This window comes from Myotis daubentonii, chromosome 3, assembly GCF_963259705.1.
Source record: "Myotis daubentonii chromosome 3, mMyoDau2.1, whole genome shotgun sequence".
In the NCBI taxonomy this organism is placed as follows: domain Eukaryota; kingdom Metazoa; phylum Chordata; class Mammalia; order Chiroptera; family Vespertilionidae; genus Myotis; species Myotis daubentonii.
Window position 1 is genome coordinate 123,652,431 of NC_081842.1, and position 22,806 is coordinate 123,675,236.

The 22,806-nt window shown below is 49.4% G+C and overlaps 1 protein-coding gene across 1 annotated transcript in view; it reads right to left on the bottom strand.

Annotated features, from left to right (window-relative positions):
* Positions 1 to 8,261: 8,261 nt before the first annotated feature.
* GMDS (GDP-mannose 4,6-dehydratase) overlaps positions 8,262 to 22,806 on the bottom strand; it is a 721,370-nt gene continuing 706,825 nt past the window's right edge. The window contains exons 10-11 of the mRNA XM_059688410.1: positions 8,925 to 8,993; positions 8,262 to 8,702 (exon numbers count right to left, since the gene is read on the bottom strand). Of these exons, the coding sequence (XP_059544393.1) occupies positions 8,640 to 8,702; positions 8,925 to 8,993 (132 nt within the window). The 3' untranslated portion in view covers positions 8,262 to 8,639. The remainder of the gene's footprint in view (positions 8,703 to 8,924; positions 8,994 to 22,806) is intronic.

Genomic DNA, 22,806 nt, shown 5'->3' on the forward strand with positions numbered 1-22,806 from the left:
GCCCCAGGGAGCGCTGGTGGCCTGAGCTGGAGTGGGAGCGCTGGATGAGTTCTTCCTGGTCCCGCCAGGATGTGGAGTGGGCTTCGGTCGCCCCTTGCTCCTCCTTTCTGGGTCTCCAGTCCCTGTGGCTGGAGAGGGAACCGGTAGGAGTATTCTGGATTAGTGGACCAAGAGGAGCCCCTGGGCAGCGTTTAAGTGCTTGCATGGGGAAGGCGTTTTAACAATCAGTTTTCCCCTTTTGGTTTCCAGAGTTTGAAAATTAGGCATGAAGACATACGTGTCCAGGAAGGTGTTTGTGTCACACCTATATAGCAAAGGTAGTTATTTCTACAGGAATTGCTATGTTTGAGTGGAAGGTTCTACTCATTATTCTGACTTTTGAAACCACAATGTAATGGTTTCTACTATCACTATATTTGCACTTGAATTCTTATGTCTCATTTAAGAAAAACCAACTCCTGCCAGCCTTATTTAATCTGGAAGAACTACTGATCCCTTAGTGGTTTGCACATTTGATCTGTACTTTTTCAGCAATAAGGATATTTTTTCCTGTAAACTATTAGAAGAAAACTCCTTGATATTTAAACTAACAAATAGTACATTTTGAAATTAGCTGGCAACACGGAATGAACAGGACCCAACAATGGGGACTTGGCTAATTTCAAAATTAGCCTCTGTCGATGGCTTTAGGGTAGCATTTTGTCACTTATGTAGCACTGGACACATTTATTTTCTTGGCAAATGCCAGCATGGTATGTGCATCTGAAAGCTTGCATTTGGCATTCTCACGTCTGGTAGAAATTCTTGCTGTTTCCAAAGTTGTGTAGTTAGCCATCCTTTCTTCATCAGATTGCATGCAAACAAGCATGCATTTTACTATTTATCATTCCACACAGTTTGTGTCATTAATAATCAATGTTGCAGAGGAATAAGGCTCAATTGTACTGATGGCCCATAAGCGCTTGGCTGTTTCCTGTGGGGTCAGAAACAGGGGTCAGGAAATAAGAATGCCTTATAGCCCTGCTGGGCTCCCCTGAACTTTGATAGGTAAAGAAGGGACATAAGACTTTTTCTCTCCCACTCAGCTCCCCAGAGAGGAGCGTCAGTTTTTAAGGTGGAAGGCAATTTGTTTTGTTCTTAATGGTGCAAAACCCCACAGAGGTCCTGACCTCTCTACTGGTTCAGGCTGCTTGGACAGACGGTCCAGGGGGCCCAGAGGCCTCCACAGGGGCTCCAGGCTTTGGATGCCAGTGGTCTCCCTCACTGTTAGTGGCACCTGAAGCAAGGCTGGTTGAAGTGACAGTTGCTTTCTACCTCCACACCACGTCTCAGAGTTCCTGGGGAGGGATCCCATTTCCGTCTGAGACCAGTTCCCACCACTGGATCCTGTCTGGTGTCGCAGGGTGTTCTCTTTAGACTCCTCTAAGAGCTGGTGCATGAAGCCATTAGCCCTTCCCACCCAGTCATAAACAAATGTCACTTTAGGGGCAAGATTGATGGTGGCCATGTAATAAAGCTGGCCAGGCAGAGTACATTCTGCAAGGGCAGTCATTCCTCAGCAAGCAGGGAGCTCTGGGGGCAGGGAGAAAAGGGATCAAGAGATCTTGTCAGAGTGCTCACCCCACCAAGTTGTAGGGGGCAGAGAGCAGGCTAGCCCTCAGCTCAGGAGAGCTCCCAACAAGAAAAGCCTAATTTATTCAGACAGTGGCCACAGGCATGACCCCCCCCCACCCCCCCCCACACACAGATTTGCCATGGACCCTAAATCCAGCTTCAGAAACCCCACTTTTCTGAAAGCTCCTGTTTCAATTTATAATGAAGCCAAGAGGTTCCGTGCAAACAGCTTTTATTAATGACTTCCCTTTGGTATTTGGGCTCTATATTCATAGCCAGAACTTTTGTGGCCTGATACCTCACTCCATCTCCCCTTTCCGAGTGTGAATCCAATATGATCATTAAGTTCTGTGTCTCTTTGTGTCTCTGTTCCTCTGTCCATCTCTTTGTCTCTGTCACTTGCACTCACCACTCTTTCTCCCAGGTCCCCACATAGGCCTTGAGGCCCTGAAGTTTCTCCCTGCGCCCCACTCCAGTTGAGCCCTAGCCTGCAGGCCCAGGCACCGAGCTCTTTGGTGATGGGCTGGATGCAAGGGACAGAGCTTATTCCCAGTTCCCAGAAAGACCCGGTGCCCTAAGGGAGCAGGACTGGCAGGTTCCAGGTCTGAGTCAGGCGGGGAAAGGAGCGATACTTAATTAAATGAATTCCAACTCCAAAATCCATTCAGGAGAATCAAAGCGGCTTCTCCAGGACGACACTCTAGAAGTGATTAGGAGTGGAAAATTGAGCAAAATGTACCATGTCCGCATTATTGGAAACCAAAATATGGTGGAGAGAGCAGAAGGCTGGACTTAGGACCTTTGTTGTACCCCTTTCCCATCAAACCCTGGCTCCAAAGAAACCTTCTGTTTTATATTAATTTTTTTGTTGTTTACTTGATTTTTTTCCCCTCGCTGATTTTTAATTTGCAGCATATTGAGCATATTATAGGAGATGCAGTAGGATCTGGAATTTCCGTGCATATAGGCCCTGGTCCTCCAGACAGGAGAGAAGGGCGGGGCTTCCACTACAAGCACAGCTCCAGAGGAGAGGTGGGTTCTGCATGGTCCTGACAGGGCCTAGCCCATAATCTCCCCAAAGCCCCAGGGTTGCTTCCCCAGGACTCTTGCTCTTCCAGGTGGCACCTCCCTCTGTCCTCCCAAAGAGCATCATCTTTCTCTGGTCAGTCCTTAGGTTCCTCAAAGCCCACCAGCCAGCACTGCTGGTCATTTGAATAAAACTGCTCACCCTCTTCTAGCTGTCTCTGCAGGTTGCTCCTAGGAAGACTCTGTGAGCTGCTCATTTGCCCACTAAGTTAACACAGTTGAGCAATTTGGGAGCCCAGGTTTAGAGCAGTGGGTGGGCAGCCAGGGCCAGGCTGTGCTGCCTATCTATTGACCTGGATGGTGGAACCCCAGACAAGCCTGGGAACACGGAGGTGCCCCAGCACACAGGACCTTAGGGCCTAGGGACCTGGAGGGGCTCTTCTGGGACTCAGAACTGGAGATTGAGGAATAAAGGGGTTTGCTCCAAGGCTTTAAGGAGAGAGAGAGAGAGAGAGAGAGAGAGAGAGAGAGAGAGAGAGAGAGAGAGAGAGAGAACTTCTTCCCCCATTACCTACCCCAAGGAAAAAGCCGGAAAACCAACACATTTAGCGCCATTAACCCTTAAGGCCTCCGCATGTCCTTCAGTATAAAAGTAGGTACCAGTGCTGGATTCGGGATCTTGTTAATGGCTATAGGGAGCACGTGTTCAGGTGTCCATGGATTCCTAAAAATCTGCCAGGAGAGGAAAACCGAAAACTTTGTCCTCCGAGTGGAGCAAAATCGGTATCTCCGACGGTGCACAGGGAGAGCCCTGGAGGCTGCGCAAGCTTCCACGCCCCCGCCCCTGTCTCGCGGGGCGGCCGTTCTGGGGTGCGCGTCCCCTCCGGACAGCCCGAAGCGCCGGGGGCTTTCCCCGAGCCTGTGCCCGGCGGCGGAGCTTCCTTGCATTGCTAATGGGGATTCTTATTATAACTAAGCACGGAGGACACCCGCCTTTCGGTTGCCCCAAGAGGAGGAGTGTGGGCCAACCCGAGTGGAGGAGCCCCCAGAGCCTCAGTCCTGTGTCGGGGACAGCCAGGGGAATTGGGCCCCACCACTGTTCCCACCGCCAAGGGCTGTCTAAGTGCTAGAAATTCCCAGATAGAACTCGGTGGGGTGCTGTCCTGGGTCATCAGTCCCTGCCCCCCCCCCCCCGCGGGGCGTCCTGCACTCCCACGCCCACTCCCACTCCCGCTCTGGTTCCACAGAATATCCGGGAGGTGCAGGGCAGCGATGCACAGTGTTTGGTGACGGGAAATAACGCGACATGGCTCTGCATTTGCCCCTGGCTTCGGGCGGGCTGTGACCTACTCAGTCCCGAGGAAAGAGTCCGTGGAGCCAGGGGCCTCGGGTGCCGCCGGATCACACCTCCCTTTCTTCCTGGCGCTGCCGGGGAGAAGTGGCACAACAGGAAAGCCTCGCCAGAAGGCCCGTCCCGGGCGGCTTCCTCACCATAAAAAGTCAGGCTCCAGCCGAGGTCCTGACCCCTTCCAAATATACATCCCCGCGCCCGCGGCCGCCTCGCCAGCGCGGGCCTCCGGCGGCGCGGCTTCCTCCAGGTTGGCCGGCCCCAGGGCCTCCCGTCAGAGTGGTGGGAGTCGGGAGCCCCATTTCCGTTGTCTCCCCCAGGTCACCAAAGCTCTCGTGCTTGGGAGCTTCGGCTTTTCTAAGCGTCCTTCCCGCGCGTACCCCGAGTGCACCGGAGCACTGGCGAGGCCAGGACTATGGCTGTGGAAGGTGTTTTTGTTTTTTGTTTTGTTTTTCTTACGGACACCTGACACCTGTCCATCACCCCCTCGGCTCCCCGCAGGTGCGCCTGGGGGGGGGGGGGGAGAGCTGGCTGTCCGCGCCCCTGCACGTGTGCGGGACTTCCTGCCGGTCCTGGGCGGAGGGGCGCGCGGTGCGGCCCGCAGTTTGCCAGTCCGAGTCCGGAGGCCGCCCAGGGCTCAGAGCTAGGGAGGGGAGACGGGGCCATCGGAGGCCTCCGCAGTCGCCTTGGGGCCCTGCAGCACCGCAGCAAAGCGGTCCCAGCGCCCGCGGCCTGACTCGAGGGGCTTGCACACAGGCAGGCGCCTCAGTTCCCGAGTTTAAAGATCAGAAGGGGCAGCTGAGAGCCTGGCGTCCGGGCGTCAGTTGTGTGTGACCCCTGACCCCGGAGGAAGGGCGGGAGACGGGGAGTAGGCGCGGGCTCTGGGCCTGGGGTCAGCACGCGGTCGTCGGCCTCCCAGCAGAGACTCTGGCTGAGGAAACCCGTGAGGGTGGAGTGGGGCCCGGCCATGGTGTTCCTAAAGAGGCCGTGGAAGGTCTGGGGAGAGAGCGCACGCTGGCGTAGGGAGGGTGCGCATTGGCTGCCTGCGGGCAGGCCCGCAGCTTGGGCCTGGAGGACGGAGCGGCGGCCACATAGGCTTGGAATGGCCGGAGGTCCAGTCTCCGTAATAATCCTGACGGCACACACGCCAAAATGTGCTTCCCGCTCTGAGTGCACCGGAGGGGGGAGGTCACAGGGAGGTCTTGGCCTGGAGCCTGCTGGGGCAGGGCAGCAGCGCCCCCAGGCCTCCTGGAAGAAAGCCGGCCCAGACCCGGGGTTGGAAGGACACTGAACTGTGGCAAACCTCCGGCTGCGGCTGCGGAGGGTGGGCTAGTCCCCGGGAGGCTTCGTGTCCCAGTTGTCGCTGCTGTTTGTGAAAATTTCCAGTGACTACAACCCTCAATTTCTGGAGATGGCGGTGGCATGTGGTAATATGTTGTAACACATGTGCACACGGAAACACACGATGTTTTTTAAAACCCAGTGCGGGTTCCCTGTACACCCCATTCCTCATTCCATGTTTTGAAGGCTTCAGTGCAGGTCGTGAAAAACAGATGAGTGTGAACTTGGACTTTTGGGATATGTCTTAAAACTGAGAATACCGTAAAATACTTTCAACAATAAAGATTTAATTAAAAAACACACCCACACATACAAAAATATGAGAATACCTGATTGGAATTCCCACAACAAACAAGATGCTGGGGGTGCTTTGAGGCTTTTGGGGGGGGCTTACACATTTATTTGTAAAGTTTAAGGTTATTTTGAAATGAAATTTCAAAGTGCTGTCTCCTACTACCACGTTTAATAACACAGGGAAGGTCTCATTCGCCAGCAGCCAACCAGTGTGGCCAAGGTTCTAGGGAATCATGGTGGTTGGTGTTGGTGATTAAAGGAGACAAGAGGAGACTGAAGGCATTCCACAGCCTGAAATCAACGGCCGAGGAGCCCTCTTACAGGGAGCATTATCTCCCAAGCTCTCCCCCTAAAGGTCCTGCAGACTGCCACAGGCCTTGGTTCTAAATAGCTATAGAGGTGTGTCAGGCTTCTTATGCCTGACCTAGCTCCCTTCTAATTCCTTAATGACAAAGGGCAGCAGACAAAGCCCATGACAGTCTGGCAGGCAAGTCTGATGGAAAGTGAGGCTGCTGGGTGGCCCGTGCACCCAGGCACCTTGTTGCTCATCTGGGGCACTAATGAGGGGTTGGACCGCTTTGCTATTATATTTGAGTGTACTAACATTGTAAGTTTCTTAGTTTTTAACTTTAAAAAATGGAGATGGAACATATTTTATCACATCTAAAATGAATAGCCAAAGCTGGCAGAGCAGAAAAAAGGGGAAAATAAGTTCACTGAAACTGAATTGATATTTAAGATAAAATTGTCTTGAAGATGTCCAAATGAAATTCACAACACAAAAAGACTCAAATTTGTTCTCTTTTTCTCCTTTTAAACACACTCAGTGAGGCTTAGAAGCCAAGTGGACCCCCACCTTCCCACTGAGGGCGCAGGAATAAAGAGAAGGTTGCAACCAAAAATACTCCTTGTGTCTTTCAGAAACTGATTCTCCAGACCATTTTGGGAAGAATAGTTTAATGTTATGGCTCCATTGGACTCCCATTAAACCCCTACCTAGGATCTGTCCTGGTCTTCACTGAAGAGCTTAGTATGCCTTCAGGCTAACAAGCCACAAAACACTGAATTGAATGGGGTCACTGCAAGCCCTGGAATGGTCTCCTTGCCTGGGTATGGGATGAGGTGTAGGGTTCAGGGGGTCAGAGGAGAAAAGGAGGTGCCTGTCTGTCAGGTCAAGGCTAAGGGGAACGTGTGTGAATGTGTTTATTTGTGAGTATAAGCGTGACAGTGTGATAGCAGGTTTGTGAGTTATGCTTGCAAGTGAGTGAATGTGTCTGAAATGGCGTGTTGGTAGGTGTGTATTTGTGTTTGTGAGTGTTTGGATGTGTGTATTGAAGTCTGTGAGTGACAGTGTGTGAGTATGTAAGTGTGAGTGTGTGTGTATGTGTGCCCACCAGCCTGCCTTGTCCTGGAGGCCCAGTCTGCCAGGGACCATCTGTTTCCAATTAGCAGCATCCCGATTGGGAGAAGGCCCCATCCTGGGGCAGCTTCTGAGAAGGGGGCCGCTAGCTAGCTCAGGCCACCCTAGTTCTGCTCCATCAAAGCTGAGGCTGGCCCTGGCCAGTATGCTGTCGCAGCAACTCTGGGCAGCCACACAAAGAATCCTCTTTCCTGCTGCCAGCCTTCGGAGCCTGGGTCCTCCCCAGACAGTAAACCTGCTGGAGATACATTCAGAAACAGTTCGCCCGCACTCACAGGAGATGGGCAAGGCTGGAAGTCCATTTGTTATAAAGTTTTACTTTGTTTTCCTTGGAGGGAAAGTAAGGGAAGAAGAGCCCTGATTTAATTTGTTCTGCAGCAAAATATGGCATTTCATGCAGAGGTATCCACCTGTATGCAGATCCTTGCTTGCTGCTGCAGATTCCATATGTTTGTGTGTTCACCTGCCATGGCTGTGCAGACACACTGTCCACGGCTCAAGAGCCCATGCCTGTGGTCCAAGCCAGGCCACCTAAATGATGCACTTAGTGAAACTGGTCAGTGATCCCAGGCCCAGACTTAAAACCTCCGTATTATAATTTCTAATTAATGCTGATGTAGTAGAAGGGCACAGGACCTGGCATATATTAGGCACTTGATGTAAATTGGTTGAATGACTAAATCAAAATTAGATTTAAAAAGTGATGTAGCACTGAGAAGAGGTTGGAGGTAAGTATTGTGCAAGATTCTAGACCACAAGGGAAAGCATGGCTCACAGACCTCTGGGTAACCCAGGGGCTTCGGCGTGGAATGTTCCAACAATATTTACTTACCTTCAAGTTTCTTCTCCTAACCCCCCTCTATTTCTGAAGCCTTCCTTTGAGATGACTGGAGCCCGTGGGTTCTAATTATAGCCAGCAGAGACCAGAGCGGTGTGAATGCCTCCTTTCTGCAGGAACTGGGTTTCCAAACGGGCTGGAGAGACTGGCTTATTGTCACTGGGAGGGAGACCAATGTCCAGGCGGAGGCTTAGGAGGACACACCGGCAAAGTCAGCCTGGGCCCGGCAGGGTCTGCCTGCAGGGGCTCTCCCAAACGGGAGCAGGCCTGCAGGGAGCTATTTCACTCCAAGCCATGGATCCGAGGTTTTCTGTTTTGTTTTGTGGCCCTTATAGCTGCTTTTATAACTTGCAGAAAACATGGACACCAACTCCTCCTGCTGGTTTATAGAAAGGCCATTTTTAATCAGAAAAAAGAAAACCATTTGAAAGCCTCACAATTTCAGCTGTCTAATGACATAATTTCAAGTAAAGTGAACATGTGATTAAAACATCTTTTTGATTTCATAAAACCATTCAGAGAAGGCCTCGACAAAGGGAAAGTGGGCCAAACCGGAGCTCCACGTCCTGTCCCGGCTGCTGCAAACCTGAGCGGCCACAGGCCTGCTGGCAAGACCACTGCTCAGTGGCTGCGGGGGTCTCAGGCAGCTCTCGGAAAGGCGCGCCCCTCGCTCCTCCCTGGACCACTGGTGCGGCCCCCAAGGGCTGGTTCTGCCGGGACAGAGGCCGGTGGGGCGGCTTGGCGCTGGGCGGCCACGCTCAGGCGTTGGGGTTGTTCCGCATGAGCTCCACGTCGGCGTCTACCATCTCCCGCACCAGCTCCTGGGATCAGAGACAAAGGGTGGGCGCTGAAGGTGGGGTTTCCGTCACTCTCTCCTGGCGACACCTCCACCCCCATGGCGGCTCCCCGCTGCCCTCTCGCCATCCCGATCTGGGCACCACCGGCGCCCAGCTGCCCGCCAGGTGGCCACCCTCCCGCGGGGCCCACCGGACTAGCTCTGCGGCGAGGGGGCCCACGGGTGCCACCGCGCAGGGGACACTTACATCAAAAGCGACCCGGGGCTTCCAGTTCAGCTTCTGTTTCGCTTTGGTGCAGTCTCCTTGCAGAAAGTCCTGAGGGTGGAGAGAGAGAGAGAGAGACGGGCGTGGTCAGGGTGGCGGTCCCGAGGCCGACGGGCGTTCAAGGCTCCCGCTTCCCTCCACCAGGTCCCCGCCGGGCACATCGCCTTGGCTCTGGGAGCCGTAACTCTTGCGATGGTCGCGTTTAAGCAAGCGCTGCACAGCCGGGGAGGGGGTGACAGCCGTCAGTGCGCAGCCCGCGCAGCCCTCGCGTCCACCGTCCGCAGATGCTCCGTGACTTTACAGTATATACAGGAGTTTGACAGGGACGCTACTGTGTGAACTGTTTGGAATTACCACGTTTCTCAGGCAAGAAGAGGGAGAAGTGAGTGTCACCGTCCCCCAGCTCCTCCTGGCGCCGGGACGCCGCGCGCCCGCCGCTGCCACCAGCCGCGCTGCGCGGTGTGGGGACGTGGCCTGGGGCCGTCGCTCCAGGCGGGCGGGCGCCCCTCTCCTACCGGGGCCACGGTCACTCCGGCCGGGCGGTCCTTTCCCGGCGGCCCCCAGCCTCTCTGACTCTCTGGAGACCTCGGTTCACACTGCCACCCAGCACACCCACAGGCAAATAAAACGAAACCGAAGCTTCCCGAAGCAGCCCTGCCTTCCAGGGGCACTATACACAGCGTTTCCTCTCCTGTTCGGTTCTGGTACGCTCTGTAGAAGGGCTCCTCTCCACCCACTAATGATGCGCATCAGGCAGTTTGCAAACGCTGCCTTGCTTGCCTCCCTCTGCAGTGTCACCTAACCACTCTGCTGCAGGATCAAGTTAATTTTCAAACAACCTCTAGCTCCTGTGCGAGAGGCTGGGGCCGCCATTTGCTTGATACTTAAGTTTCTCCTCCCATCAGATGGGGGCCTTATCAAAATACTAAAAAGTATGAAACTGTGTGCCCATGGCTCTGGCAGTCTGCAGCCACCAGGGCAGAGCGGAAACCAAACACACCAGGGCTTCTGAGAATTGCCATCCATTTAAAACACTTCGTTGGAAGCAAAGCTTGCTAAAAGAAAACCAGAGGAGAATAAATTAATTAATTCTGCATCTCAGCCCTCACTCACCAATTTCTTATTACAGCTCTCTAAAGAAAATTGAGATGAGAATTTCAAGATGATTTGCAAAAAGGGAGGGCAGAAGGAAAGAATAAGAAGGAAAGAAGAGAAAAGAAAAGACAAGAAAAAAGAAAGAAAAGTACTTGGCCATTTTGGGGGTAAGATAAACATTTAGCTTTTCCATATACAAATGTCTTCATCAAATAGTACACAAGATATGAGTCCTCAAAACAGGAGAACTGTTTTGTGAAGGCAGTATGAAAACAGCCCAATTTTAAACAAGGTCAGTATCTCATGAAGACACCATTTTCCCTACACAGGATATTAAAGAACAACTTAAAACCAGTCATATCCAGTGAAAGTAACAGATAATGGAGCTGCAACAGAGAGCCTCCCCCACAGATTTTCCTGGGAGTCCCCTGAGAGGAGCAGGCCTGGGGGGTGCTGTAGACCCACACTGGGCAGGCCACCCCGAGCTGGGCAGGCCCTCTCTACAGGGCACGCTGTGCACTCACCTTCACTAGAAAGCTACTTCTGAATATCTGTACTGTTTGCTTGAAATGGTACGCTAACAGGGTACATTCAACAACTCTCATTCTCAACCATCCATCATTACTTAGGGTTGAATAAATCAAACTCCCAAAGGCTTTTCATTTCACAATACACTGAAGTACCGATTTCCTCTCTGGAGTATTAATAATAGTAAAACAAGTTATTTCTGCTGGCCCAGGCATCCAGGACGAGGGAAGAGTGAGCTCATTCTTCAGGAAAAGTAGGGTACAAAAATTAATACTTAGCAATTTAACACAGTGCTGCTACATGGAACTGGAAATATAAGTGGAAAAACAAATGAATTTATTTCTCTTTCCCTTCCCTAAATAAGCTTGTATGTACTTCTACAGTACTTCTGCTTTACTGTAAGAGTCACACAATGATGTTCATTCTTGTTCCCCAGAGGGAGCTGTGAAATGTGGCCTCACAAGGCAACATGGCCCTCGAATTCTACAGCAGCTACACAGCCTGAAGAAACATGGTTGTTGTTTAATCATGCAACACTTGTTGTAAATCAACTAGCCCTGCATAGGATGCAATTCATGACTCTTAACTTATAGTTAGCAAAACCCTAAAACCAACTCTGGCTTCAAGTAATCTCAGTAGGCTTGGGAAAGGGAGCTTTGTATTGTAATTATGTTTCCTGTATTTTTCTACAAGTAGCTCATAATATAAAAACAACTAGGGAACTACAATTAAGGAAAAAAGAAAAATGGTTTTCAAAAGCTTAGAAACAGACATTGCTACCATGCACTGTAAAAGTATTTCATTGAAACCGGAGACGCACCCAGTTAAACTTCCCAATTTAGTTTTGAGCCCAACTCCTACATTCCAGTCTAGCAGCTTACTTTAACCTCCTGCCAAGGCTCTGTCTCCCTGAAATTTAATTAGACCAAAAGACCTTGTGAAGGAAAAGGATGAGGTTCCATCAAAACAAAACAGCGGCTCACTGTGCCAGATGCAACTGAGCTGACATCTAGAGCAGTCCACGCGCTTGTGCCCAGTCAGCGTAGGGGAAGACTAAGGACACTTCACTCCTCCCGAAGAACTTTACTTTTTCCTGCGGCGTCCTTCAAAGAAAATATAAATGATTTAGTCTGCAAGGTTTGGGGCACAGGGGGTCCTTAAAAGGTGGCATGGGAAAGGCCAGGCGTGGGAGCGCACATGGCTCTGAATGACACGGGTGGGCGTGGAAACGCTCCTTTAAATAAGTCTTCTGCTAGCCCCAGAGAAATGAGATTTGGAAACTGTGTTCTTACAATGTAAGTGGTTCTCATAATGATGCCAGGAACCACTCTCCTTATAGGACTGTGTGGAGCAAGGGGGAGGGGAGCAGAAAATAAGGCCAAAACGTATTTTACTTTTAGATTTCACACACCCTCTCCGCTAGGGTGTGATCGGCTCCTGAGGACGAGGGAAGAGTGAGCTCATCTGCTGTGCTCTTGTCTGCTTTTCTGAAAGTTCAGTTCCTTTTTGTTTATGGGCTTAAAGCTACAGGATGACAACAGAGGCAGAGCTGAATTAAAGTGATGATTTTATGTGCAGTTTCCAAAATGGACCTGTGCACTGGGTGGTCTGGAACCTTTCTGTAGAAAAGACAATAAAGCTCTGGGAAAAATTTAAAGCATTTCTATGTGAATATGACATTTCCTGAACTCCGCTTCTGGTGTCTTCACCATTTCCATTGCTCTGCCTTAGGTGAGCTATACAGTTTCAACATGTGATTTATTATTGTCAAATTCAATTAGGGTTAGCTGAGCATTTCATAGCAGCCAAACAGCATGAGCAAGAGAAAATGGATGTGCCCAGATGCCCAGAGCCCCCTCTTTTTTCTCAGAGTCCCTGACTACTGTCGACTTATTTGACCTTTAGGAGTTGTCCTTTAACTCTTTGTCCAGGCATAAACCCCAAAGGCCAAGGCCAGTGGTCAAAGCAGCGAACAGCAGCCTAGCAGGAGGAAATGTTTTGCTGCAGCAATTTTTCAGGCTCTCCTAGCTTATGTTCTTGTTCCAGTGAACTGATAAAGGGCCAGACTAAATCCTGGAAAAATCATTAAGCCAGTTTCTGAGCCCACATAGTCAACACAAAGTCCAGGAAAGTAGAGAGCATGCCGTGCCACTATCTTCTACTCCGACTATAATTTTCTCTCCTCCTGTCCGGGTACCTTTTCACCTCCATCAAGATAACACCACATCTTTAAATGATGCTGGCTAGTTTTCTTTCCTTCCCCCAATCTTATTTTATTTTGATTATTATTTAACACATATAATCCCTTTGAAACCCACCCACTTCTAAAATCATTGTAGGGAATGTTATTAAATAGATTATATCACATATCTTTCAAAGTTCACAGTCTCATTTTTTTTCCTCTTTCCCTGAGGTTGCATTGGGAAAATTTTAATATTTATTTCAAATTATGTGTGGGATACCACATTTCCTACAGGTCTGCTTGTAAAGTTTGCAAAGAACATCTGTTTAGGTGAAGAAACATGTTAAGAGTGTGAGCTCTTTCGGCAGGATGTTAAATTTCTAATGTGCACACTGAGAGAGATTGACTCCATGCTGTAAATAAGGAGATGTACAGACAGATGTTAATGAGGAAGATTAAGACTGGGGAGAACCCTGCTTAAACACCGTCAAGAAGCTAAGCTCTGCAGCAGGAGCAGCACTTTGCATTCATTTCTTTCCTGCCACTTTTCTTAAAAAAGCAAAATTGCAGACTAGCTCAGGCTCCAAGGGAATAAAAGAATGTCAATGAATTTGGTTCTTGATCTAACTTTATGCTAATGGAAAGTAAGCAAGAAAGATTTACTCCGGTGAAATGCTTCTTTTCAGAAAGACAAAACTGCTAAACAACAACAACCCATACCCCCAAAACTTCAGTAAAATGGAAAAAGTTTCAAAGCACATCCCACTCAACATTCAAGACATGCAGCTGAGATAATAATGGGGAGTGGGGGGGAGGAGTTGGAAAGTTCCCTAAGAAAGTTTGCTATATAATGTCTCATTGCGCAGCTTAAACTCTGGTGCTCACAAATGTATCCTTTGATTGAAACCTTCCTAGAGAGAGTGAGTCTCGGAGCAGTGAGAAGCACAGTGGCCTTAATAACAGTGATGAGCACTTCCCTTCTTTCTCCCTTTACTGCTGTATTTCAGCACAAATTGAAGTTGAAGCCAGGCATCACCTTTAATGACAAGGGGCGATAAGAGAGAAGGAGAAAACAGCAGGCCTGTCTGGTCTGCTCAGGAAGCCGGACTCAGTGGGACTGTCCATCAGCAGGGCTGACAGAATGCCTTCGGAGCACGAACAATGTGGGCTCAACCTCAGGGAAATGGAGTCAGTCAGCACCGGCTCCAACAGTGACCCGACAGTGCAAATAAAGTGGCAAAGGGAGGAAAGCAGAGTGTGCAGGCCCTGCATCATCCCCATCCTCAGTTACCTGGCAGCGGCCGCTGGGAGCCAGGGGCACAGGGCTATAGAGGGTGCCCAGGACTGAAACCTGGCTGAGCCCTCACGTAGCAACACTGTCACCTCTGCTGGTGGCCTCACATGTGAGCCCCATCAGTTAGAACTCAGGATATACTGTCCTGACCTCCCAGGAGTGCCTGAGGGGGTCTCTAGAACCTGTGACCCCTCTTGATCTCATTTTTCTTTGCTGGGAACCACTTATTTACAATTGGTAGCATTTGTCATTTGGAATCGGTAGCTATTAAGAGCTATCAAACAAAGGGATAGAAATCCATGCACATGTACACCCCGGACACTGATGAAAATGCCTGCCTAGCATGTTCTTGGAAAGTGAATGAGAACATTATCTTCCTTATGTGTCCACTTGTAAATAAAGCCTAATGTGGCTTTAAAAAGTATTTACTTTATAAAGGGAGAACCTGGTGAATGACATATTCAGTGCAGCCTTCATGTAGATAATCTTTGATTCACTTGTATTTTTAAAATGTGGTTAGCATAAGAAGGGAAATGTAGTTAGGCAAAACGGGCTCTATAAAACATACAGACAACACAAGTATATAGGGGAATTGTAGGACACAAACACATTAACTTCCTTTTAAAAATATTCTGGAGAAAGTCCTTTTGAGTAGACATGCTTGAGATGTGCAGAGATGAGGACAGGGGTCCGTTCCCTTCTGTGGACACACAGGCTGCAAAGAGATGCCACTGCAACCCAGTGTCTGTCCCCGACAGGGCAACCCTGGAGCAGGATCCCAGGAATACACTGGCCTAGGGCACCCTCTGGCCTGCGCGCCTTGGAGCCTGTCCTGTCCACCAGCTTCGGGCCCAAGAGCTAAGCAGAGAGGAGCATCTCTCAGAAGCTGTACCTCGTAGCTTTTGGGGAGCTCTCTACTCACAGGTAATAGGTTGCTTAAAATAAGCAAATGAGATTTGGGGGATGTAGTCTTACTTCATACATATTTATGAGGTACTAAATCTTTCTCTACCTACTCTACATCTATCATAATTGTAGAGTTAAATTTCTTGGTGCCTGGTGCTCACGGGAGTATCAGCCTGGGGAAGGCTACATTAAGTACTGTGGCCAGGGCTCCTCGATTCTGTTTCTCCCCTGATCTTCACCCTGCCCAGCTGACATGGCGCTGATTCACAGCCAGCACAGGGCCAGCTAATGAGGGGAGATAAGATTGTTAGTGACCTCAGTGTTCCAGGCTTCAAAGCCAGCACCATCTTTGTCGGAAATTACTGGTTATGTTAATGACTGGATCAGGGTGTAAAGCTCTGCCCGTGCTGGTAGGAGGTGGCACAAACCCCGAGGAAAGGAGATAAAGCACCTTTAAGTGGACTGATTGAGATCATTGTGACATAATTGGCAAGTGGCAATCTGGAGCTTGAGAGGCAGGCTGCTCCTCTTTTGCCACTTAGTGCTTTTTATCCTCAGAGCATTTCACATACATCAGCTAATTAACCTCCAGTCACACTCACAGTGCAACTCAGGTGTTCTGCATGTTCAGGTGGCCTCTCTGTAGGGTGAAAGCACCCCACAAAGTGACTGAGGGGTGACAGCCACGCTGTCCTTGGCTTATCTGCAGCCTGCACCGGAGGGAAGGCTGGCTAGGGCCACAGGCCACCCGCAGCCCACAAGGTGAAGGTGTGTTTCCTTAAGCTTGCTCCCCTCCAGTTGCTTAGGAAATCTGTCCATCCTTTAGAAAAGCTTTCCCCACTCCTTTTGAACATTAGTTCTGAAGAATATTGTAAATAATATGAGTGCCTCCATAATATAGATGGGATATTTTTTCCTTTTGGAGTTTTCCTCAATTTATATAATACATTAGGCCATTCAGATTCAAGAAACCGCACTTCAGTAATCCTCCCTCCTACCTCTCATCCTGCCATTTACCATCCTTCTCCCCAAAACAGAAATGACACCACACGGTCATTCACAGGTACAACCGTACGTTCACTCATCACTCATTCCCTCAGTAACTTCTTAAACTCTAGGACTAACCATCACATCCAAATTCTTGATTTTAGGTTGTTTCTCTGGGCACTTTCATATTTGAGGGAGAATTAAGACAGCTATTATGATATTTGTTAGTAAGGTTTTTGAAAATCAAGGAGAAAAGGTGAGTATTGAGATGAATTTTTAAGTTTTCTATTATCTTATTTATTCATTCACTTGGTTTCCTATTATCACGGTTAATAGAGAGTTTTACCAGGCTGTTGGGTATCTGTGCTACATGTCTAACTGGCATTCTTTCTTTCATATCTTTGTAAGAGAAACATAACCCTATACCTGAATGCATCTATAGAGACATTTAAATTAAATAATTTGATTAATGTCATAAAGTAGGGTTTGGGGCTGCAAGCCAGGATTTCTGGTGCTTAGTCCAGCATGCCCAATGCTCAATAGGACAATCCCTCCCTAGAAAGTACTTAAACAATATACTCTATGCTACATTAATGGGTAGCAAACAGATTTCTACTTAATATAGACGACATCAACATAGAAATATCAACATGCTCTAATGCTGAATGAAAGGATGGACAGAGAAGAGCATACACTGCATGATTGGAGTGTGGGAAGTTCTAGGACGGGCAGTCAGATTGATGGTGATAGGAATTTTGTTGGGGAAGAGGATCAACAGGGAAGGAACTTTTGGGTGATGTTTTTATATTGATAGGCATGTAGGGTTTGTGAGTGTATGTATTTGTCAAAAGTGGATCAAACTATACAGTTAAGATCTGTGCATTTTACTTCACATCAATTATATGTCAACTAAAGGCCCAGTACACAAAATTCGTGCACGGGGTGGGAAGAGGGGAAGAGGTCCCTCAGCCCGGCCTGTACCCTCTCCAATCCGGGGCTTCTCGGGGGCAGTCAGACATCCCTCTCACAATCTGGGACCGCTGGCTCCTAACCGCTCACCTCCCTGCCTGACTGCCCCTAACCACTTTCTGTTAAGGCTAGCTATTGGTGCTTTTCTCATTAAGTTGCAGGAAAAGCTATTACTTTAATTTCTTGTAGTAACAATATGGGTTGTCTATATTTTTAAGTGGGTTGTCTTACCTTTTTTCTTTCCTAGTTATATGTTACTTTCACCCTGCACTCCAAACCAACTCTATTTTCAGATCATCATTTTTTGAATAATGGTGAACAGAGTATACAGGATTTTGTATTCTGCTTTCCTTCAATTACTGTAATCACTAGAGGCCTGGTGCACAAAAATTTGTGCACTCGGGGGGCGGGGTGGGTCCCTCAGCTCGGCCTGTGCCCTCTCACAGTCTGGGACTCCTTGGGGGATGACCACCTGCTGGCTTAGGCCTGCTCCTCGGGGAATTGGGCCTAAACTGGCAATCAGACATCCCTCTGGCAGCCCGGCAGCCCTCAGGGGATGTCCACTTGCCAGCGGGGAGCAGGCCTAAGCTGCAGTCAGACATCCTTAGCACTGCTGAGGAGGTGGGAGAGGCTCCCACCACCACCGCTGTATTGGCAGCCATCAGCCTGGCTTGTGGCTGAGCAGAGCTCCCCCATGTGGGAGCTCACTGACACCAGAGGGCAGCTCCTGCATTGAGCATCTGCCCGCTGGTGGTCAGTGTGTGTCATAGTGACCAGTCATTCCCAGTCTTTCTGCTGTTAGGGTCAGCTTGCATATTACCCTTTTACTATATAGGATAGAGGCCTGGTACACGGGTGGGGGCTGGCTGGTTTGCCCTGAAGGGTGTCCCGGATCAGGGTGGGGGTCCCGCTTGGGTGCCTGGCCAGCCCGGGTGAGGGGCTGAGGGCTGTTTGCAGCTGATCACATCCCCATCATGGTGGGGGTCCCCCCTGGGGTGCCTGGCCAGCCTGGATGAGGGGCTGATGGCTATTTTCAGGCTGCCTGCACCCCCTTTAGGGTGGGGGTCCCCACTGGGGTGCCTGGCCAGTCTGGATGAGGGGCTGAGGGCTGTTTTCAGGCTGGCCAAGCCGGCGACAGAAGCTCCCAGCCTCTCCTTTTTGTTTTCTTTTTTTTATTCTGGGATTTATTTACCTTCTATAATTGCAACTTTGTTGCTTAGAGTGGAGCTCAGAGCTGGGCTGCGGCAGGCGGGGAACCTTGGCTTCCTCCATCACTGGAGCAAGCAAGCCTCCTGCTCACTTCAGCTGCGTGGCTGCCGGCCGCCATCTTGGTTGGGTTAATTTGCATATCCTGCTGATTAGCTAATGGGAAGCGTAGCAGAGGTATGGTCAACTACCATGTTTGTCTATTATTAGATTAGATTGTGCATGCTCTTGGTTGTTGCCAAACATTTACTGCTTTAGATGCTGAGGAAGCCACCGTGGACAAGATGAGGCCATTCTTGTGAGCTTGTGTTCCAGTAGGGAGAGACAGCCAAGAGCACAGGAAGTGCGAATAAGACCATTTCAGCGATAGAGGAGTGCCAGGCAGAAGGCTTCAGAGGAAGTGAGCTTGATGAAGAGTGAGAGGGTTGCGGGGGAAGGCCTTCCTAAAGAGGTAACATTTGATCACAGATTTGAATGACAAGAAAAAGACAGTCCCACGAAGACCTGGGGTAGGAGGGCCTTTGGTGCAAAGGCCTCAGGGAGCAATGTACTCATCTGAGGAGCAGAGAGAAGGCCGCTGTGTCTGGACACAGTGATAGAAGGGGGGGGGGTCAAAGCCCAAGAAAAAGTTGGAGATGGTCAGTTGGATTGTGTCTGGCCTTCTAGGTAATCCCTATCACAGGGCCCAGGCCTTTGTAGGCAAAGCCAGGCTGTCATAAGACTTTATTCTCTAGTCACCAACTATCCCTTGAGCACCTGTGGCTGGTAGGGCAGTTATAAACCAGCTAAGTCAACTTGATAGAGCTCAAAAGTCTGATTTTTTTACCCTAATGTAGATTTTGAAAGTAACTATGGGACTGACTTCTAGCTATGTTTTAAAAAGGGTGGATTAGTTAGTTTTGCTCAACATGCTCCACCTCTAATGCACAACTCTTTACCCCCTGAAAAACCTGCCACTCTTTGATGTCTGGGCTGCCCAACCTAGAAACATCTGTTACTCTTGAAGGGCTGAGGTCTGGGACACAGAGCCCAAGATCCTGGGGCCAGAGGTCAGGGGCCTGTCCTGCTGCTCTGGCACCTCCTGGGGTGTGAGGTGGAAGCACTATTCCTCATATGGCCAAATGGGGACACATTGAGCCTCCTGAGGGATCCTGAGACAGTGTCCAACCTGCACCTCCTCCTGCGTTAGCAGGATCCCGGTTGGAGTAAAACGGTAACCACAAACTTGCTGACAAAGGAGCCCCTCTCTTCTCCACTAGCTCTCAAAAGAATGGACACAGCACTGACACTTGCTTGGGTGTTTGAAAAGTTTTTAGCAAGTTATCTCTCTCAGTGTGTGTTGTATAAATATCTACTCATGTACAGAGAAAGACCTGCTTTACTTCAACACTCAGTCCTCTCTCAGCCCACTACAGAGTATGGAGTTGGACTGGTTCTTAGCCACTGGAGGGCTCTGAGAACTGCCGGCATATACCTCCTGGCCACTACCAGACTCACTCTGGGTGCTGTGCTGAGTGAGAGATGGGCTGTGGAGGACAGGGGACCAGAGGAGGCAATGGTCACAGAGGTGGGGAGGGATGGTGGCAGCGGGAGTGGTGAGAATGAGAAGATGGAAAGAAATGGATAAACTCGGCACTTATTTGGAGGCCCAGTGGAAAGAGGACTTGCTGATGGACTATATATGAGGTGAGGGAAAGAGAATTCATAGAGAACTAATCGGATTTTGGTTTGAATGAGAACCTTTTTATTGTTTTCAAATACACTGTATGAATTTACAATACTACCAGCAAAGTATGAGTATAACATTCTATCACAGCCCACCGGCATTTGATACTATCTTCTTTCCAAGGAAACCTTTCATTTTTATGATTATGAAAGAGACTCTTTGAAAAGATTCCTTTTATAACATTACCTATGATCTCTTATACCACTTCACAGAACACACTGTCTGGTTTTGAATCTTGACTTGATGCCAAAGGTACTTAGATGAGGAAGTCCCATAACTCAGAGAAAGTCACCAAATGTCCACAGCCCAGCTTTAATCTTGGGAAAGGCAGGTGCAGGAAGGGAAGGTGTGGGAAAGGCAGCTGCAGGAAAGGCAGTCACCTGCTCCCGACCCTCGCCAGTAGACAGCCTTGACCATGTCTTAGGACAAGCAAGTGAAGGGTTAAGTCATACTGGGTCCACTCTGCTTTTAATCTATGACTGCTGTGGGAGGAAGTCCGAGAGGCAGCCTTTCACATGACATCATAAAAGCCTGATTTATCACCAGCCACCAAACATCTAGAAAATCATAACATCCTTTCAGGAAAACACAGTGGAAAATAATCAGGCTGGCTTTGATGAAAGCTCTGGTGGGGACTCCCAAGTGTAACACTGTGCACAGTGACCCTGGGCAGGTGCCCTGCCAGCTCTCAGGGTGGCCTGTGCTGACAAGGCAAAGAGGCCCACTCCACGGCTGCCCAGAATAAAGTGTGGCCTCACGTCCGAAGATAAAGCAAGAGCCCGACCCACACTCTCTGGCTTGCTAAAAAGACACTTCAGTGTATATGAGGATGTTTTGGAAGTCACAGCTCTGTCCAGATATGAGAAATTATTGATGGCAGAATATACAAATCACACTCTTGTTCCATAATCCACCACCACAGAGGTAATGCCAGGCACCCTGGATTTGCTCAGTTCTGCCCATCCTGGGACTATGCTCAGGACACTGCTCAGCAGTTAGCAGTACGCCGCTGCTGAGTCACTCTTAATAACTATGGGGGAGAAAAGTTGACAGAGAAGAGACACCCAAAGTGTCAGAGAAAATACAGGGGTGAACTCCTTCTGCCATAGGGAACTGGCCCAAGAATGTTTGCATCTTTCTATTGTTCATCTTGCTCAGTAATTTGATAAAACCACCAGGCAGAAACCTTGTCTTCTTTGATGTGTGTGATGGGCTTTGCAAATAAACACAGGAAAGAGGGACAAAGGCAGACCGGAGTCTTGGATGGTTCTAGAATTCTCGCCACACCACTCCTACAAAGGCCCATTAGCACAGATGTAGGCCAATCTCTGCAAAGTCACACCAGCTATGATGTGTTAGGATCTTGAGTTTGCGGAAGAGCAGTGCTCTGAAGATTGAGCCAGGACTGACGAATGGTGAGTCTGGGCTGGAAGGGTGCTTTACTCCTGCACCTCACATACAGAGTCTGTGTGTAGGATCAGATACTCGTGTGAGTAGCCCCATGAAGGCTCCTGGGAGGTAGGACTTCGGTGTGGCCACCATGGAGGAAAGAACCTCTAGGCCGGAGGAGCTCAGAGCGTGGGCCCTGACACGACTAGCCTTGAAGAGTGGCCACCCACTGCCACCTAAAGCCACCCTGACCACACCGCTGTTCCATCCTCCCAAGTTTGATTTCATTTATTTATTTATTTATAAATATATTTAATTGATTTCAGAGAGGAAGGGAGAGAGAGAGATAAAAACATCAATGATGAGAGGGAATCATTGATTGGCCGCCTCCTGCACACCCCACACTGGGGATAAGCTTGCAACCTGGGCATGTGCCCTTGACTGGAATTGAACCTGGGACCCTTCAGTCTGCAGGCCGACACTATCCACTGAGCCAAACCAGCTAGGGCCCAAGTTTGATTTCTTAACTGGAAAAGCCTGCCTGTGCCTGATCTCCCCCAGATTCTGTCCAGGGAACAGGAGTGACAGGAGGTGAGGCCTCACTGTGGCTTGCAGCTCAAGCTCTCCACATCTGGACACCTGGGACCGGCCGGACCAGGAGAATCTCAGGCTATTTTGTAGGCTTCAAGTGCCACCAGGAATGGCTATGATGACACCTTTGTATTTATGAACAGCTGACACACCAAACAGGGCCCACTTACTCAGAAAGGATTCTATCCTCTGTGCCTTCAAAACCACGAGCCCAGGAGATGCCCAGAGCACTTCCCTGGCAGATCCAAGCTTCAGGCGGATTCTTCCAGGAACCACTGCTTTCTAGGATGGCAAGGAACACCAAGAGACTCCCCAAGTGGGAATTTTGTGAGCTTGGGAAACTTTCGAAGGACCTTTGCTCAGATCACCCTTTTCTATGAAAAGACTTCAACTCACAGAATTCAAAAGAGCTGTCTGGCTTTATTTATGCCACTGCCATGACTGCTACTAACAGAAAATAGAAAGACACTGCTCCTCCGGGGCACAGCTTTCAGTTCCAGCCTCGGCACGAAGGAGACCACTCTGGACCTGGATGTGAGGAGAGAGTCTGGGGAACACGGGCATCTAAAGACTTTATCCAAATCTATGGAGTTCCTGAGTTTGATAGCGAGAGTTCAGAAAGGGATGCCTCGAATGACCACCATAGTAGTAATAGTAGCAATGATCATAACGGTTAACACAAAAACAACGGTCACGTAGCACTTACTATTTAAAAAGGACCCTCCGACCTATTTTTCTCATGCAATCCTGGCAACATTCAGTCATTCGTGCACCCAACAGCTACAGTCTCCTGGCCCTCCAGCTCAAGGCCCAGCAGTGGAGACGGACAAGCCAATGGCGATATCTGATGCAGGTCACAGTGCGGGGTAAGTGATAGAGAGCAGGTGAACAGAGAAGGGGGTCACAATGAGTGTAGGGGGAGTATGGAGAGGGTTGAGACTTGAAGGGGACAGGAGAGGGGAGGAAAATGAGCTCTGTGGTGGGACTTAGG